At 38.1% G+C, this 18,829-nt stretch overlaps 2 protein-coding genes across 5 annotated transcripts in view; one reads left to right on the top strand and one right to left on the bottom strand.

The window, feature by feature from the left end:
- MTHFD2L (methylenetetrahydrofolate dehydrogenase (NADP+ dependent) 2 like) overlaps nt 1–18,829 on the bottom strand; it is a 158,481-nt gene that overhangs the window by 34,161 nt on the left and 105,491 nt on the right. For all 4 annotated transcript variants that reach the window (XM_007519803.3, XM_060187862.1, XM_060187864.1 and 1 more), the window contains one exon: nt 3,582–3,707. In XM_007519803.3, the coding sequence (XP_007519865.1) occupies nt 3,582–3,707 (126 nt within the window). The remainder of the gene's footprint in view (nt 1–3,581; nt 3,708–18,829) is intronic.
- The window catches only part of BTC (betacellulin), a 543,453-nt gene that overhangs the window by 477,696 nt on the left and 46,928 nt on the right, over nt 1–18,829 (top strand). The gene's annotated exons all lie outside the window — the stretch shown is intronic.

Below are 18,829 nucleotides of genomic sequence, written 5' to 3'. Positions count from 1 at the left end.
TTCAGCCACCATGTTTCAGATGCTACCATGATGCCAACCAGAGTTCCCTGGGCAGACAACCCCACCAATGTGTCCTGGAGCCTTACTTCCCCATAGCCCCACCCCACTAGGGAAAGAGAGAGACAGGCTGGGAGTATGTTTCCCCATGTTTAGTGGGGAAGCAATTACAGAAGCCAGACCTTCCACCTTCCCAGAGGGATAAAGAATAGGAAAAGCTATCAGGGGAAGGTATGGAATATGGAGTTCTGGTGGTGGGAATTGTGTGGAGTTGTACCCCTCTTATCCCATGGTCTTGTCAATATTTCCATTTTATAAATAAATATTAAAAAATGAAATACCAAAAAGACAAAAAACATATTAAAAAAAAAAACCAGACCTTTCAAATGTCTGTGTTTTTACACAGTCATTTAGTAGCACTTAACTAAACATCAAAGATGCACCAAGCATCTGAGCTGGAAGGAGGTATCATTGATCTGTATTGAACTGATAACAGTGCTGATGGTTAGAGGTTGGGAAGTTATCAGGTCACAATGGTAGGCCTACAAAGAACTTCTGTCACCCAGCCCATTGCTCTTTTGTTTATTTTATATCTTAGTTTCATTTTGCCACTTTCCATTTTTTTTTAATCTCACTATATACTAGATACCTAGTTTTAACTACTACCTAGTTTAATAGATACGAAGTGGCCTGAAGCACATCTATGTGCTCCTAAGCATATGAACCCAGCCCAAGAGGCTCATTTAAAAATATTTTCAGAATATCCTTATGAGCAAAGTATACTAAGAATATATGAAATGACTTGAGAATAAATAAATACCCTAAGAGAAAGGAGTCTTATACAATAGTAAACTTCTGGGGGAACTCACAGTGGTCCAGGTTATGAACTGCAAATGTCTCTGCTCCTACTTCTCCTGCCTTCAAAATATATACTGGATTCCTTCAAGTTAAGAAATTCCTACAATCTTGCTAATCATTATTAAATCACTAATAAAAAATTTAAAAAGAAATTCCAGTAAATTATTGCTATCTGACATTAGTGATTAACATGAAAAATGAAATAAAAATGAGGTTATTTCTTAATTTTTAAAGATTTACTTGTGAGAGAGAGACACACACAAAGTGAGAGAGAGAGAGAGAAACAAAGCACTACTGTGGCACCTGTGATGCTGAGGATTGAACTCAGGGCCTGGTGCTTACCGAGTCTAGTGCTTTATCAACTGCACCACCTCCTAGCATCACCATAAGTCAGAGATAAAGAATGCTCTGGTAAAAAAAAAAAAAAAAATAGGGATGGGTGTTGGAAGGTGGGTCTCTTAGTAAAGCACACAAACTACTATGTGCTAAGATCTGGGTTCAAGCCCCCATGCCTTGTCTGCAGGGGTGGGTTGGGGAGTAAGTTTCATCAACAGAGGAGCTGTACTTCAGAAGTTTTTCTTTTTGTCTCTTTCTTTCTCCCCATATCTATCTCTCTTTGTCTCTAACCTCTACCAAAAAAAAAGGAGAAAAAAAAAAAAAAAAGACCAACACAGCGGTGAAGCCATGTTGATAGCAAGTACCAGTAATAACCCTGGTAGGAAAAATAAATAAATAAAAATTAAAAAGTACAATTCTTAGACTATACTGAAAACCTGAATGCAGGTAAGCATGTGACAAAATACTAGAAGTAAAATTGCTTTACGGGCTAGATGTATAAAAACATACATGTTCTGAAACTGTTTCCTCATCTGTGAGACAAACCATTGGGTTGCAATTTATAATTGTTTATTATTGTTTTTACTGCTACTACACATTCACTGTCTTATTCATTCATGAACCTTATCTTAGAAATGTTGACCTAGCTTTTACACCTCCTTCCTTTCTCCTTCCTCCTTTCCTTTTTTTTTTTTTTTTGTTACCAGAGCACTGGTCAGTTCTGGCTTATGGTGATGTGTGGGGAATCGAATTTGGGACTTTGGAGCCTCAAACACAAGAGACGCTTTACATAACCATTATGCTATCTATTCCCACCCTCTTTCTCTTTTCTTTAAAACACAAATGAAAAGTATTGACTTGAACAATCCACTCATATGTCATAATCAAGTCAAATTTGAAAGATGTCCTGCCTCTGCTTTTTGTTGTTGTTTTTCCAGAGCACAGCTCAGCTCTAGCTTATGGTGGTGTCAGGGATTGAGTTGAGTTTGGGCATGATTGTTGCCTCAGGCATAAAAGGCTTTTTGCATAACCACTATGCTACCTCCCCACTCCCTTTAAGAGGAATGGTTGAATATTTAGCATAGGTGGCAAAGTAAAGAGATAGCAATCAAAACAATGTCCATTATGAAAAATCACCTGCATTATTTCATAAAAAAAAACTACACAATCACAAATTTAGTATTAAAACAATATTAATGAAGAATTTATATTTTCTGCCCAAGATGGGAGAGGTGGAAAACAGAAAGCTAGGCAGAAAATAATGGAGAAAGGGCGAACATATGTAAGTGTGGTTACATTCTTTTTCCCTTGGAAAAAAGACTTTTTTTTTTTGAAATTTTTAAAATATTTATTTATTCTCCTTTGTTGTCCTTATTGTTTTATTGTCGTAGTTATTATTGTTGTTATTACTGATGTCGTCTGGTTAGATAGGACAGAGAGAAGTGGAGATGGGAGGGGAAGACAGAGAGGGGGAGAGAAAGATAGACACCTGCAGACCTGCTTCACTGCCTGTGAAGCCACTCCCCTGCAGCTGGGGAGCCGGGGGCTCAAACTGGGATCCTTACTCCGGCCCTTGCCCTTTGTTCCACATGTGCTTAACCTGCTAAGCTACTGCCCAAACCCCAGAAGAAAGACTTAATAAAATAGGGTGGCTATCTTTCTACTATTAAAACTTGCAAAGAAAGCTCCATTGGAAGACTGTATGGAATTACCATTTGGTATTGCTGGATCATAAGGCAATTCATACCTTAATTAAGTAAAAATAGAATTACCTTATGATCTAGCAATATCAATTTTAGGCATGTATCCAAAGAGCATGCAAACACTATTTTGGAAGGACATATACATCCCTATGTTCACAGCTGCATTATTTACAACAGCCAAAGAGTGGAAGCAGACTAAATGCTCATCACAGATGACTGGATAAAGAAATCATAGGATACATACTCCATGGAATACTACTCTGTGATTTAAAAAAAAAAAAGATGATAGTGTGTCCTTTAGGATGAAATGATGGAACTGGGGGGGGTGGTGGTGGTTATGGTTAGCAAAATAAGTAAAGAGGTAAAAAACAACTACTGGAGAGTTTCAGTCATATGTGGATTACAGGGAACTAAAACATATGAACTAGCAAAAATAGATAAGTAAATAAAAGTAAAACAAAAAGCAGAAGTAAACAAATTGTCTCTAAGACTTTAAGAGAACTATGGTAGTTATCACTGGGAGGATGGGGACGCAGAATTTTTGTGGTGGTTGCAGTGTGGAATTATAGCCTGTAATCTCACAACCTTGCAAACTACTATTAATCACAAATAAAAATAGCTTGGAAAAAAACATGCACAATAGATTAAGTTTTCTTCACTTATCAAAACAGATATATAACTTATTACCTTCAAAGTCCACATCTCCAACTAATTTTGTCTTTCCTGTCAGGGGGTCAGGAACATAATTGATGCCCACATCAATTACAGCAGCGCCTTCTTTAACCATATCAGATGTGATCAACTTTGGAATACCTGAAAGCAAAGGAGAATTGCAAATACTGAGAATTATTCAAGTTTTTTCCAGAGCACAGAAGAGGTTTATCTACCTGCTTCTTATGTTACTAGGGATTTTAGATGTTACAACATATGCTGTTTTTAAGGAAGAGGCCCACAGAACTTTAATGTCTGCTTAAGCAGAAGGAAAAAGGTAGCACATGGGCAGCGAAGCTCCATTCAGTGTGGGGACAGGGCTCAAGCAACACACCATCCAAGTGAGCTATTTTGTTGACACCTCGTTATTTCTTTATATCAGCTTAAGGGGTAGCTCTATAGAGATTTTATGCTACCATTTATTTCCCATTACTATTTTAGATTGTATTTCAAGTATAACAGTACCAAGAATGGTTAACATTTTAATTTTGTCAATTATTAATAAACCATCCATAAACTTAGCAATTTAAAATAATAACTTACTATGCTTAATGATTTTTGTGGATTGGTTGAATTTAGTTGCATGACTCTTACTTGGAGTCTTTCTGGCCAGTGGAGTCAAACAGTGGCAGAAAGGAAGTCATCAACAGAAGTGACTGAGCTGAATGCATAAGATGACTTCCTCCCAAGACTGCAGCGAATTGTAAAGGCTGTTTGGGAGCTGGTCTAGAACTGTCAGCAGGAGGATATAGGCATTGTCTTTCTGTGTGGCTTAGAGTTCTCAGAGCCTAGTATCTGGTTTCCCAGAATAAACCTCCCCAAAGGAAGGGAGTAAACATTTCCAGTCTCTTAAGGCTGAAAACTGAAAGGTGGCATGATGTTACTTCTTCCATATTCTATAGGATATTCTCAGTGGAAGGAGAATCAAACAACCTGGGACCATCAGTACCTATCTCTAGTGGCCATTGTGCCTGTAGGTAGTTCACATATGTTTATGTGAACTTTCACAGTCTACATGCCTTTTAAGAAAAAGGCTGTGGTCAGAGGTTTACTTTGAACACCTAAACTAACCACTGAAGCATTCCAGAGGGCATTCACTGAGTGACATGGTTTTCACTGTTACTAAGAATTTAAAGACAAAACAAGAAATAAAAACAAACAAAAAAAAGATGGTCAGCAGAAAAACAGATGCAGCTACTGTGACAAACAGCTCTGCCACAACGAAGCATCAGTGCTTGTATTACATTTTTGGTTTTGCTGGCTTTCCTATCCTAGAACTTTGTCATTTTCACTAGTTCCAGTACAGATACTGCTGTAAATCTATAGGCAACTACAAAAATCCTGTTTCTTTTCAGCGTTCAATGAAAAGTAAACATATCTTAATTTGACTGTAGGCATTTTTTTTTAATGAAAGTTACTAAAAGTCAGTTAGTAGGTTTGAGAAAGATCCAAACATTCCTCTGATGTTTATTATAATTTTTTAGATAATAACAGACTGGCAGGCTGGGAAGATAGCAAGTTATGCAAAACACTGTCATGCCTGGGGCACAAAAGGTCTCAGGTTTAATCCTCAGCTCCACCATATTAAATTATGTTTTGATGATGATACTGTAGATAGTCACTGTAGAAAATGTGGAAAAGTATAAAATTTTCAGGTGAAGATTAAAATTACTACTAGCTTGACATTTAAAGATAATACATATGTATTACTCTCTCTAGAATTTTAACACACATATTAAACAGATGTCTATGATTTCATTTATGTCATGTCTCCCTTACAATTTCATTAAAATCAGATTGTAAGCATATTCCAGTTCCACCAGTTATTTGAAACTTAGAAACTATCAGTGCATGAAATATTCAGCATACTGATTACCAGAAGAAGTTAATTACGTGTGCAGTTTCCAATACTTCACTATTATAAATAAGGCAGTGGTGATAGTTTATGTGCATAAAGCTATAGATTTATTGATTCTGCAATAAGATCTATTAGTCTTCAGCTAATAAGTTCTTGTTGGTGTCATTTTCAAGATGTTTACATATAAGAACTTGGAAGAAGACAACATTCGGATAGTTATTCAAGGTTTATTCTTCTGGTCCATTTTCTACCCTTCTCTTTTCTTGTTTATGTTGGGATTCTTAAAGTGGTCTTATGTGTTTTCTATCTCTGCTGAAACCCTTGTTTTCACAGTAATGAGAGCGAGCTCAAGCTAGAATCATGGAGGATATAAATCTTGTGTAGGAGAATCATTTCAGCTGAGGTCATCTGAGACCAGTCAGTCTATTGCCAATTACCAGCTGATGGCAGATGCTGAAACAAGCTCAGTCAAGATAAGAAAACAAATAAGTAATTAAAGTGTCCAGATAGAAGGATGTAATGTTTTCTACTATATTTCAGAAGACTTTCTCAGAAAAAGCTTTCAAATGGGTTGGTTCAGATATTTGCTATTAGTCTTAGACCAGATTGAAAACAAAAAATTAACGTAGCATAGTGTAAAAGCATCTAACTCACAAAGCATATTGTGAGTCCAGGTAACTTAATTTTTTTCATAGCAATACTTTTTTAAATGAAGGAAACAGGTGTTGATGAGTTACATATTTTACTGCGGGCCTAGAACATATGGTTCCCAAAGTATAAGTCTCAGACCTATACCAATCCACAGGCTGAATTATTCTGAAACAAGGAATGGATGAATAAGCTCACACTGACTATCTCAAGAAGAAACTCTAAAAACAAAAGCAAAGCCCAATCATTGTAGGAATGGCATCAACATGTTAAACTGAATAGGAAGCAGACATATTCTATACATAGCTTCAGAAGAAAGGAAGATAATAGGAAAGAGGCAATAAAGGAAATTAACAGCATTTAGTCTAGCTGGAGAACAATATGCCAGTGTGAAGCTTTATTATGTCTTTGTTCTTCAGTGGGTCCTCCCTCGAGTATGGTAATGTACACGCTCTAAACGTCTGCGGGATACGGACCAACTGGCCAATGTCCATGTCCAGCAGAGAAGCAATTATAGAAGCCAGAGCTCCTTCTTTCTGCACCCCAAAAAAGAATGTTGGTCCATTTTTTCCAGAGGAGGAAATGTTAGGGGAAGGTGAATGGGACCCAGAACTTTTATGACATAAAACCTTTGTTTTTGCACCATAAAAATTTTATACTTCAGATACATTAAATACTCTAATTTGTCCACTTACGTCATTGTCTTGTAGAGGCAAATGATTTGAAATAGTAATTTTATGTGTGAACTGTATTTATAATAACAATGGAAATAAACTTTTTAATTCCCCAAGTATGTAAATGCAAGAATTTACTGAAATTAACATCACTTGCTAATAGTGAATAGCATTGAAAACTACTTAAATAGTTGTTAAAGAAGAGACATAACCACCATGATAGCAATTTTGTTTTCTTTTCGTCAGTGTTGGAAATGAAGGTAGTAATATAAAATAAACATTTATTTATTTATTTATTTATTGCTGTGATAATTCCAGGGAGACCTACCCTTAATTCTTATATAATTTTTTAAAATTTCTTTATTGGGGAATGCATTAGTGGTTTACATTCAACAGTAAATACAATAGTTTGTGCATGCATAACATAATTCTTATATAATTTGAAGGCTCAAGCATGATACGTGAGAACCGAAACCATCCACACCCAGATAGCTTACTCTATACATTAATATGACTTTACTATTCCACTGTGTTCATCAACACAACTTTACTATTCCAGGAAACTCTTGCTCAGAAAGACAAAAGTCACAGTTATTTTATTGTGATAGGAACCTACTGAAAATAATTTTTATTAACACCAAACTATATTGACTTTTTAGTAGGTAATATCAAGTATCTTTGCCCTCCAAGATTTCTGGAAATCCCATACTTCAAAATATTATCTTTGTTGCATCCAGTGATCCTAAATTTTTCTATTATGATGCTTACTTATAATATTGCCTTAATACAATCTTCAGTATCTGCTAGATATCCAACTTTGCCTCTGTGCTCCAAATGATACAGAGTGACTCTCCAAGGGAAAAAATAAATCCCTAATTTGTGAAACTTAATAATTTCTGTATTATGAATGCTTAATGTGCTGACTAAGCTACCAACATAACATTCACTGAACATAGACTTGGGAAGAGATGTTCAGAATCAACCTACAAGAGCTGACTGGAGCTGGCTCTACCATTTCTTTGCACCCAAAGGACTGTCAAGGTCATGACATTACATGCCACTACAACCAGAAAATCAGATTTGTCTCATCAGTGAATTCCTTAGATGATATTTTTAGAGAGTCATTATCAGACAATCTTAGAGATCCATGAAACCTTCATCAAGAACTCTTGGCCATGATTCAGGAGGAACCTCAACTCAGAAACCATAGGAGCCTCTGTGGATCCTCGAGGTGGAAAGGAGCTAGTGGTCTCTGAGATGATGACATCTATTGACTTTTTTTTTAATTTAAGTTCCCCACACACTGACTTCTTATGTTTTTTGGTAATAATGGAGCTTTCAAGGAATTCTTTTTTTTTTTTTTGTATTTTTTAAAGATTTTTTATTTATTTATTTCCCTTTTGTTGCTATTGTTTTTTTATTGTTGTTGGAGTTATTACTGTTGTTGTTATTAATGCCACTGTTGTTGGATAGGACAAAGAGAAATGGCGAGAGGAGGGGAAGAGACGAGGAGAGAAAGACACCTGCAGACCTGCTTAACCGCCTGTGAACTGACCCTCCTACAGGTGAGGAGCTGGTGGGGGGGCTCAAACCAGGATCCTTATGCTGGTCCTTGCGCTTCGTGTCACGTGTGCTTAACCCGCTAACTCCCAGGAATTGTTTTATTATTGAATTAGAATTTAAAAAAATTTTCCTGCATAGAAATCAGTCTTTTACTTACAATTGTTCTCTCTTTCTGTATTTTTTGTTATATACTGTAAGTGGAAATGTAAACATCATATATATATATATATATATATATATATATATATCAGAGGCAGGATTAAAACAGATTATCTCCCCAGCCCCTCTCTTTCTCTTCCCTTCTTCCTTTTCTTTTACCAGAGTACTGCTCAACTCTGACTTACAGTGGTGTCAGTATTAAACTTGGGGACTTGGAGCCTCAGGCATGAAAAGTCTTTTTCCATTAATCATTATATCACTTCCCCTGCCTCTTAGATAATTTCAGTTTTCCAACTGACTCTGAAGAACTAAGATTCATAAAATGTCTCCTGAAGTTTGGAAACCCCTGCAGAAAAATTTTATGAAAAATTTCCTCAGTCTAATCTTGTTTTGTAAAATAGCTCCAAGTCTTTCTGTTGGTTGGGATGCATATTATTCAGGTTAGAGTCATTAGGCAGGGGGTGGGAAGGCAGCTAGAACAAATACCACAGGACCAGAAGTTTTCCTCCAGTGCAGTGCCATTAGGGTCCAGTTAAGAAGCTAGGTCATGTCCATGGCAAAACAGGCACCCTCCCAGGTGAGCTGTCAGTCCTGTTTAAGCCAAAATTGAAGATCTCAAAGAATAAGTCAGCATTTTTGGAAATAAAAAATTCTGTGCCAATAGCACAATTAATAGGACTGAACTCAAGGATCATCATCAAGAATTGGCTTCTTTAAATCTCCAAGACTTTCATGCCTGAGGCAACAAAGGTCCCAAGATCAGGGCCTCAGCAGTGGCACACTAGCTTAAGCACACGTATCATTATGCATAAGGATCCTGGTTCGAGCCCCCCAGCTCCCCATCTGCAGCTGGGACACTTCACAAGTAGTGAAGCAGATCTGCAGGTGTCTCTCTCCCTCTTTGTCTTCCCTCCTTCTCAATTTTCCTCTGTCCTATCAAATAAAATGGGGGGTGGGAGGGCAGGGGGAGGAGATGGCCACCAGGCACAGTGGTGCTGAGGCCCAGTGATAACCCTAGAGGCAAAAAAAAAGTTTCAGGTACAATACCCAGCTCAACCACAAGCCAGAGCTGTGTAGTGATAAATAAATCTTTTACAGGGCTGAGTGGTGGAGCACCTGGCTGAGCGAACATGTTACAATGCTCAAGTGTCCAAGTTCAAGCCACAGTCCTTACCTACAAGGGGAAAGCTTCATGAGTTGTGAAGCAGTGCTACAGGTCTCTCTCTCTCTCTCTCTCTCTCTCCCCCTTCCCTCTTGATTTCTCTGTCTCTATCCAATAATAAATAAATAAAACATTAAGAAAAATGTTTTTAAAAATATATCTAAACTGACATAATACTAAAGAGCTAAAACTATTAAGAGAGCAAACTGGTTCTTTTTTTAAATTTATTTAAAAATTTTTAAAAATATTTATTTATTTCCTTTTGTTGCCCTTGTTATTTTACTGTTGTAGTGATTGTTGTTGTTGTTGTTATTGATGTCGTTGTTGTTGGATAGGACAGAGAGAAATGGAGAGAGGAGGGGAAGACAGAGAGGGGGAGAAAGATAGACACCTGCAGACCTGCTTCACCACTTGTGAAGTGACTCCCCTGCAGGTGGGGAGCTGGGGGCTTGAACCGGGATCCTTATGCCGGTCCTTGTGCTTTGCGAACAAACTGGTTCTTAAAACATTCCCTTTCTAGTTGAAAATGGGTAAGGATATAAGTTCATTCAGAATCTGAGAGCCATAAACAAAATGTTCATTCCCTAATTTCCTGTATAGTATACTGATATTTATGTCTCAGAAGCTGTATTTTTAGTTACACATCTGTTTTTTTGTTTTCCTCCTGTGCCTTTATTGATTAGGTCAGAGCAATACTTGCCTGCCTTCTCCTGGAAAACCAGTAATATACTACTTGAACTGCTATATCCTAAGAGTTTATTTGCAGGGCATCCTGTTATACATTTCATAAGTCCTCAGCCAAAATCAAAAGAATTAAAATATCCCCACAATTCTACTCAGACCATTTCCATGAGGAATCGGGGGATAGCACACTTCAGAAGACAGGAATTAGAATCTGAATTTAAATATCCTAACAGTTCAGAGTATTTTATGTTGTGCAAGTACAACAGCAGATGTGTTTCTGAAGTACGTAGATAGTAAGTAACATTATAAGCACAATAAATTGTTCTAGTTTAAAGAAACATTTGCTGATGCAAACTCCCACTTTCACATTTAGCAGTTCTCGAAATTCCTATCAGCTGTGGAAATTTGCAATAAAACTACTAGCTCTGAATTCTGGGCAAATCAGTAACACATGAAAAATGGATTGTAGGGGGCCAGGTAGCAGTGCACCTGGTTAAATGTACACATTAACAGTGCACAAGGACACAGGTTCAAGCCCAGCCCCTTGTCTCCACCTGCAGGAGGAAAGCTTCATGAGTGGTGAAGCAAAGCTGCAAGTATCTCTCTGTCCCTTTCCTCTCTGTCTCCACCCCCTCTCAATTTCTCTCTGTCTCTATCCAATAATAAATAAAAATATATATTTTAAAAAGAAAGCAAAATGGATTGTTACTTAAAACGTCATCATTAAAATTCCAACATCTGGGAAAATGGCTCAACTGGAAACGGCACAGAACTTGCATGCCTGAGGCTCTTGGGTCAATCCCTGGAACTGAAGCTGCACACACAGTAGTAACACTTGGGTTTCTTGCTTGATCTTTCACATAAACCTTCCTAACTCTGTATCATACAAAAGAAATATGATTAATCTTAAAAGAATAAATAGTGGTGGTTAAGCTCTATCCCTGGCATGACAAAATGATACATTCTAGTCTGTCTTATTCTCTCCAACTTTCTCTCTTACCCTTCTTTCTTTATTTTTTATCATTTTATTGAGGGGGTGGAATTAATGGTTTACAGTATAGTTGTTGACACATGGGTAAAATATCTGTCTGTTGAAATAAATGATCTAGCTAAAACTTTAAGAAGGCCTTGGTGCTGTCATTTTTCTTTAAAAAAATTCTAGTTTAGGGGCTGGGTAGTGGAGCACCTGGTTGAGTGCACATGTTACAGTGTGCAAGGACCAGAGTTCAAGCCCTCCAGCCCCCATCTGTAGGGGAAAGCATCAGAAGAGGTGAAGCAGTGCTGCACGTATCTCTGTCTCTCTCCCTCTCTGTCTTCCCCTTCCTCTCGACTTCTGGCTGCCTTTATGTAATAAATAAATAAAGATAATTTAAACAAATTTTTAAAATTCTAGTTTAGGGGGACAGGTGGTGGTGCACTTGGTTAAGCACACACATTACAGGGTACAAGTACTCTGGTTAAAGCTCCTAGTCCCCACCTGCAGGGGGAAAGCTTCACAAATAGTGAAGTAGGGCTGTAGGTGTTTCTATGTCTCTTCATCTCTCTGCCTACCCCACCCATCTCAATTTCTCTCTAGTAAATAAATAAATTAGTTAATTAATTAATAAAAATTCTAGTTTGGGGCATGAGAGATAGCATGGAGGGAGAGCACTAGACTTGTATAACTAAAGTCTCAGAGGTTGTTGTAGGTTCAAGACCCCACTCTACCATATAGCTGAGCTGAGTAGTGCACTGGTAAAAGTAAAATAAATTAAATCTCAAAAGAAAAATTCTAGCTTACAAACATAAATATAAAATCCAAAGCAAGTTTATGGAAGTTGGCATGTGCTTTCCCCACAAGCAAAGTCATCCAACTATGAATTCATTTGTGAAAGAACAAAATGACCTATTATTAATACAGATTTAAAAAAACTGAGATAATCATTAAGGTGTAAATTATTCTGATCAGGATACTCAGTAAGATTTCTGATTCATTTAAGATTCCTCTGTTGTGGGTTAAAATCTCTTGGATTGACAAATAAATTAACCAATGGATAAACTACACACAATCACTACTTTGAAAGTTATAGTTTTCTTGTTAGTTGATTGCAAATTTGTTACCTTATGACTACTTGTGACACATATACAATAATCCACTAAAGTTGCCTAGGCAAAACATACTGGATAAACATAACATTTAAAACTATGCCAGTCGGGGTTGGGTGGTAGTGCAGCGGGTTAAGCACACGTGGTGCAAAGCGCAAGGACCGGCATAAGGATCCCGGTTCAAGTCACTTCACAGGCGGTGAAGCAGGTCTGTAGGTGTCTATCTTTCTTTTCCCCCTCTCTGTCTTCCCTTCCTCTCTCCATTTCTCTCTGTCCTATCCAACAACAAATGACATCAACAATAACAATAATAACCACAGCAAGGCTACAACAACAAGGGCAACAAAAGGGGGGGAAATGGCCTCCAGGAGCAGTGGATTCATGGTGCAGGCACTGAGCCCCAGCAATAACCCTGGAGGCAAAAAAAAAAAACTATGCCAGTGCTGCTAGGTGGACAGCTCAGAACTAGAGTGTCTGGGCTTGATCCCTAGCACTGTGTAAAACAGAGCGTTAACAAGTCATTCTTTTCTAAAAAAAATAAATAATAATAAATAAAAAATCAGTGTCTAAAACACATTTAAACCAATATTTCACACCTATGTAAATTTATCCTAATATAAAGGTATAACCTTACCCCTTGGGCAAACATGAGACCATATCCTTTTCTTATCAATTATAACCCAATTGGGTATATCATGCCTTTTTGAAAATCTCAAGTTTGAGTTCACATGAATTTTAAAAAGTCAATCCTATCCCTAAGATTGCTTCTATCATAGTCATCTTCAAGTCTTTGTGAAATGGCTCAGGCAAGGCCTCCTGATAAAAAGAAGCGCAGTATTTACACACCAGTTTAATTAGTAGAGTTCAAAGGGCTGTGCAAACATTATCTAATTAAACTTCACAACAATTCAGTGAAGCAAGAGAAGGTTTACCCATTATCCTCATTCACAGAAGAGAGATTTTGAGGTGCTGAGAGGCTAAATGATTTCTTAGTTTCACAATGATGAGTCAGAGGTGAGGCTGGGAACAAAACCAGAACTCTTGTTCAGATATAAAAGTAACACCATAGAAATGCTTATTCAGGTGGATAGCTTCCTTAACTGGAAATTGTCCTATATAAACAATAAGAGTAACTGCAGTGGAATTTGTCTGAATGTATGTTTCTAGCTTAGAAACATTTTCTTTAGTATTACTTGCTCTGGAAATAGTCATATCGTGATAAATGCATCCTAACTACATAGAGTACGTTAGCAGTAGCATTATTTGAGTATTTTCCCCCAAAGGGTCCTCCTGTTGTTTCAAGGAATCCTCAAGATGTGCTTATAAACCATGAGTCAGTAACAATGGCTATACAGCATCTCCTTCTTATCTCCCCCTACCCCCAGATTCTTTGGTGTTGACCTACCAGACAACTGGCTATGCTGCCTGGCATGAGATTAATGTCCATACCAAGAAACAAACTAGAATGAAGGGCTTAGAATGAAATGTCAGAAGTGGTAAGAAGACCAGCAAAATAGTTCATCTGGATATTGCACCTGCGTTACTATGGGCAAGACTGTGACAAATAGCCCCGTTGGTTGTAGACTTTTCATTGATGTCTATCAATCCAGTCTGACTACAGACCCCTGACTTTTACATGTCTACGTGACTACAACCATGCCCTGTTTTTCTTCAAAATTAGCTTAGACTTCCCAGCCCCTTCCTAAATCTCCATTTCCCATTACAGCCACATTGTAAACTCAGTCTTCCTGGCCAAAAGCCCCTTCCTCAATCCCTCTTTCCCAGTATAGCCACATTGTCCTGGCCAAAATCCCCTTCCTTGCACTTCCTTTCCCATTATAGTAGACCCTCGGCTCCCTCCTAATATCGCTCCCATCCCCTTTACCTGAACATGGATAGACTGTGAGCCAATTCCCTCTCGCCAAAGGGGGAGAGTACAGGTTGTTCCCATGTCCAGTAATGTATAAAAGGACTCTGAAAACTGCCTTTGGTGTGTTTGCGCATGCGCATACACACACACACACACACACACACACACACACACACACACACACACACGTAAAACTTTTGCTTTGCTTATGATTCTCGGTATCTCAGTCCTTGTTAGAATATTTTTGCAGGTACATGTGCAGACTGTTGCTCAGAGATCTGTTGGAATTGAGGGTATATTACTGCATGCCCCCTTAGAAATAAGCTTTAAAGTGGTCTGGGAGGTGGCGCAGTGGATAAAAGCATCGGACTCTCAGGCATGAGGTCCTGAGTTCAATCCCCGGCAGCACATGTACCAGAGTGATGTCTGGCTCTTTCTCTCTCTTCCTATATGTCTCATTAATAAATAAATTTAAAAAAAAGAAATAAGCTTTATGGAGCACACATGCAACCTCTGGGAAGATAGAAAGAGATGAAGCATGAGTTTTTACTACTTTCAATTAACTTTTCAAAGGTACTAATAAAAACAATATATATTGGAAGAAGTGCTTAAGGACTATATAAGGAGCCACTGTTTGGAAAAATTGAACAGATAACTAGAATGAATTAAGGATTAAATCAGAGCTACAAATTTACCTACAGCATAAATAACTGACTTGACTTTAGGAGATAATTAAATAGTAATTTGCTTGTGGGTAAATCAGGATCAAGAAAACAGCTGTATGCTGAGGACAGAATTGAGCTTTCAGCAGTGAATTAATATAATGAATAAACATGCTGATATTTAATGCTTTACACCTAGAATGAGTATGGTGTTAGGATGCAATGCTACTTCAATAATAAAATGGGTAAAAAGTAATGATGTGTCCAAATGTGCAAATCGAGCAAACTCCATTTCTTTTTTTTTTTGATTTAATGTGATTTACAAGGTTATAAGATAATAGGGGTTAGTTCCACATCACTTCCACCACCAAAGTTATGAAGCACATTTCTTCTTAACCCATTACATAAGGTACTAATCTAGAAATCTTGCTAGGCAAGATTAATATATTAGTATATAATAAGGTATTTAGTAGGTAGTATGATATAATGAACTATTTTATTTAAGTTATACAGTTAAGCTTATTTATGACAAAGTAAGCTTTACATGTTTATAAGCTTTTCCCTGTTCTCTTGTCAGTGTCTAAGGCTCAGGTTCAAATCTAAAGTTTTATAATTTAATGCCAGGCTGACTCTGGGCAGGTACCCATTTAGTTAGTTCCCTTATCTATATATAGAACAATAACAACACTTACTTTAAAAAAAAAGTCTCTTGCCCTTATTCAGCTTTTGTAGTCCTTGCTTTGATGAGGTTAGCTTTGGAGTGACTGAGCGAAGTATAATAGGAAGTAGGCGAGGAGGTTATCTAGGTCTATGTAGACACAATTTCATTAGGGACTTTTTGGTGTCTTTTTACTTGCTTGCTTCATTGATTGAGTCACTACAGACTATTGTGCACTTTTGCTTTCAGGTATATATTTTGCCCTAATTTATGGGATACATGTGAACATATGCCCTATCTCATGGGACCTGGTCTATATCTAGGTTTTGAGGCTTTGTTAGGAAGTGGACCACCCAAAATGGAATTAAGAGAATCCTATGAGAAATGAAAGGTCTCACTAGAGTAATGAGGCTGAAGGGTTGACATTCCATGCCTGACAAGAGATAAATTCTATGTTGCATATTTTGAATCTGGGCCCTGCCATGGGAGTCAAGGTACCCAACAGAATTAGGCAGAAATGACAATGTCCTAGTTGTCTAGACACAAGAGTTCTGGCATGTTTCCATTTGCTTTCAATACTTAGGTGATGTCTATGAAGGGTCACAACGGGGCATATATGCTGGTCCTCAAGCAAGGATTAGAAGCCTGTGGGTGCATCTGCTTTGTCATACACACAACCAAAGTTAAAATGTGGTCCCACCTCATTGGAGGAAGCTTTGGTGTCATGGTGTCTTTCCCCTCTAATACTGGTTCTCTCTTTCTCTCTGGAAATGTCAGTTAGTTGGAACAGTGGAAAGAAAGAAAGAAAGAAAGAAAGAAAGAAAGAAAGAAAGAAAGAAAGGAAGAAAGAAAGAAAGAAAGAGAGAGAAAGAAAGGAGCACATGGAACTGCTAGAGGGTATCATGTCAGCACATATTAGAACAAATACACCCTACCCTCTAACAAACTCCCAAACACATACCAGAAGAAGTTGAGCTATAAGCACATGAATCAATCAATCTGAGATCATTTGAACACAGTTTAGTGAGTCATTTACCTACCAAGTCACAGGCTTGTGAGATAAAATAATATTGTTACTTTAAGCCACTGAGCTTTGTTTGGTATGGGATTTGTTTCACAGAAATAGCATGAAGTGAAACTATTTTTACTATTGGTCATTGGTAAAATACTTGAAGGATACTGGTTAGAAATAGACATAAATTTTGTCACTTTCCTGGCTTCCCTAGGCAGATGGCCTTACCAATGTGTCTTAGAACCTTACTGCTCCAGAATACTACCTCACTAGGGAAAGACAGAAACAGGCTGGGTGTCTCTCTCTCTCTTCCCTCCCCTCCACCTCAACCTCTCCCTTCCTCTCTCTCTCTCCCTCCCTCTCTCTCTCTTTCAAAAAAGAAAGAAAAAGAATAAAAAAGAAAAAGAAAAACAAAGAAAGAAAGAGAGAAAGAGGCTGGGAGTATGGATCAACCTGCCAACACCCATTTCCATCAGTGAAGCAATTACAGAAGCTAGATTGCCCACCTTTTGTACACTATAAATATCTTGGTCCATACTCCCAGTGGGGGAGAAAAGATAGGAGAAAGATAACCAGAGGACCCTAAACTCCAACCCCATCAGGAGCCAGGAGACAGAGGAGGAAAAAGGGAGGATATATTTGGATGTACTAAGAGGTGTATGTGTGACTTGGAAAGGAAGGGAAGATGGGGCCTTAAAAGTGGGGAGGTTAAATATATACAAATATTTACAACCTTGAGAGAACTGCTGTAGCTTCCAATGGATGGAATGTGGATCTAAAACAACAGTGGTAGAAACGGTGTGGAGTTGTAACCCTGTTATCTTGTAATTTTTAAAGAATTTTTTATATATTTATATAATTTTCTCTTTTGTTGCCATTGTTTTTTATTGTTGTTGTATTATTATTGTTGTTGTTAATGATGTCGTCATTGTTAGATAGGACAGAGAGAAATGGAGAGAGGAGGGGAAGACAGAGAGGGTGAGAGAAAGATAGACACCTGCAGACCTATTTCACCACCTGTGAAGTGACCCTCCTGCAGGTGGGGAGCCAGGGGCTCAAACTCGGATCCTTATGCCAGTACTTGCACTTTGCGCCACATGAGCTTAACCTGCTGCACTACCTCCTGACTCCTGTTTTTTTTTTTAATTTTTGCTTTTTATCCCCCTTTTGTTGCCTTTTTGTTGTTGTTGTTGTTGTAGTTATTACTGTTGTTGTTAGTGATGTCATCATTGCTAGATAGGACAGAGAGAAATGGAGAGAGGAGGGGAAGACAGAAAGGGGGAGAGAAAGACACCAGCAGACCTGTTTCACTGCTTGTGAAGCAACCTCCCTGCAGGTGGGGAGCCGAGGGCTCAAACTGGGGTCCTTATGCCGGTCCTTGCACTTCGTACCATGTGAGCTTAACCTGCTGTGCTACTGCCCGACCTCCTCTTGTAATTTTTAAAATCAATATTAAATCACTAATAAGAAACAAATTCTGGGACACAGCTAAAGCAGTACTTGCAGGGAAACTCACAGCCATAGAAGCACACATTAGAGAATAAGAAAAAGCTCAAGTAAACAACCTTACTGCATGCCTGAAAGACTTAGAAGATTAGGGACATCAGATCCCTAAAGCATCCAGAAGGACTGAAATCAACAAAATTGAAAATAAGAGAACCGAGCTTGCCAAACTCAACAACAAGAAAACAAGTAATCCTATACAAAAATGGGGAGAGTACATGGATAGAATATTCACCACAGAAGAGATCCAAAAGCTGAAAAACACATGAAAAAATGCTCCAAGTCTCTGATTGTCAGAGAAATGCAAATAAAGACAACAATGAGATACCACTTCACTCCTATGAGAATGTCCTATATCAGAAAGGAAACAGCAGCAAATGCTGGAGAGGGTGTGGGGTCAAAGGAACCCTCCTACACTGCTGGTGGGAATGTAAATTGGTCCAACCTCTGTGGAGAGCAGTCTGGAGAACTCTCACAAGGCTAGAAATGGACCTACCCTACGATCCTGCAATTCCTCTCCTGGGGATACATCCTAAGGAACCCAACACACCCATCCAAAAAGATCTGTGTACACATATGTTCTTGGCAGCACAATTTGTAAGAGCCAAAACCTGGAAGCAATCCAGGTGTCCAACAACAGATGAGTGTCTGAGCAAGTTGTGGTATACAATGGAATACTATTCAGC

This window comes from Erinaceus europaeus, chromosome 3, assembly GCF_950295315.1.
Source record: "Erinaceus europaeus chromosome 3, mEriEur2.1, whole genome shotgun sequence".
Classification (NCBI taxonomy): domain Eukaryota; kingdom Metazoa; phylum Chordata; class Mammalia; order Eulipotyphla; family Erinaceidae; genus Erinaceus; species Erinaceus europaeus.
The sequence above is the reverse complement of the archived record's forward strand: the minus strand, read 5'-3'. Positions and strand labels throughout refer to the sequence as shown.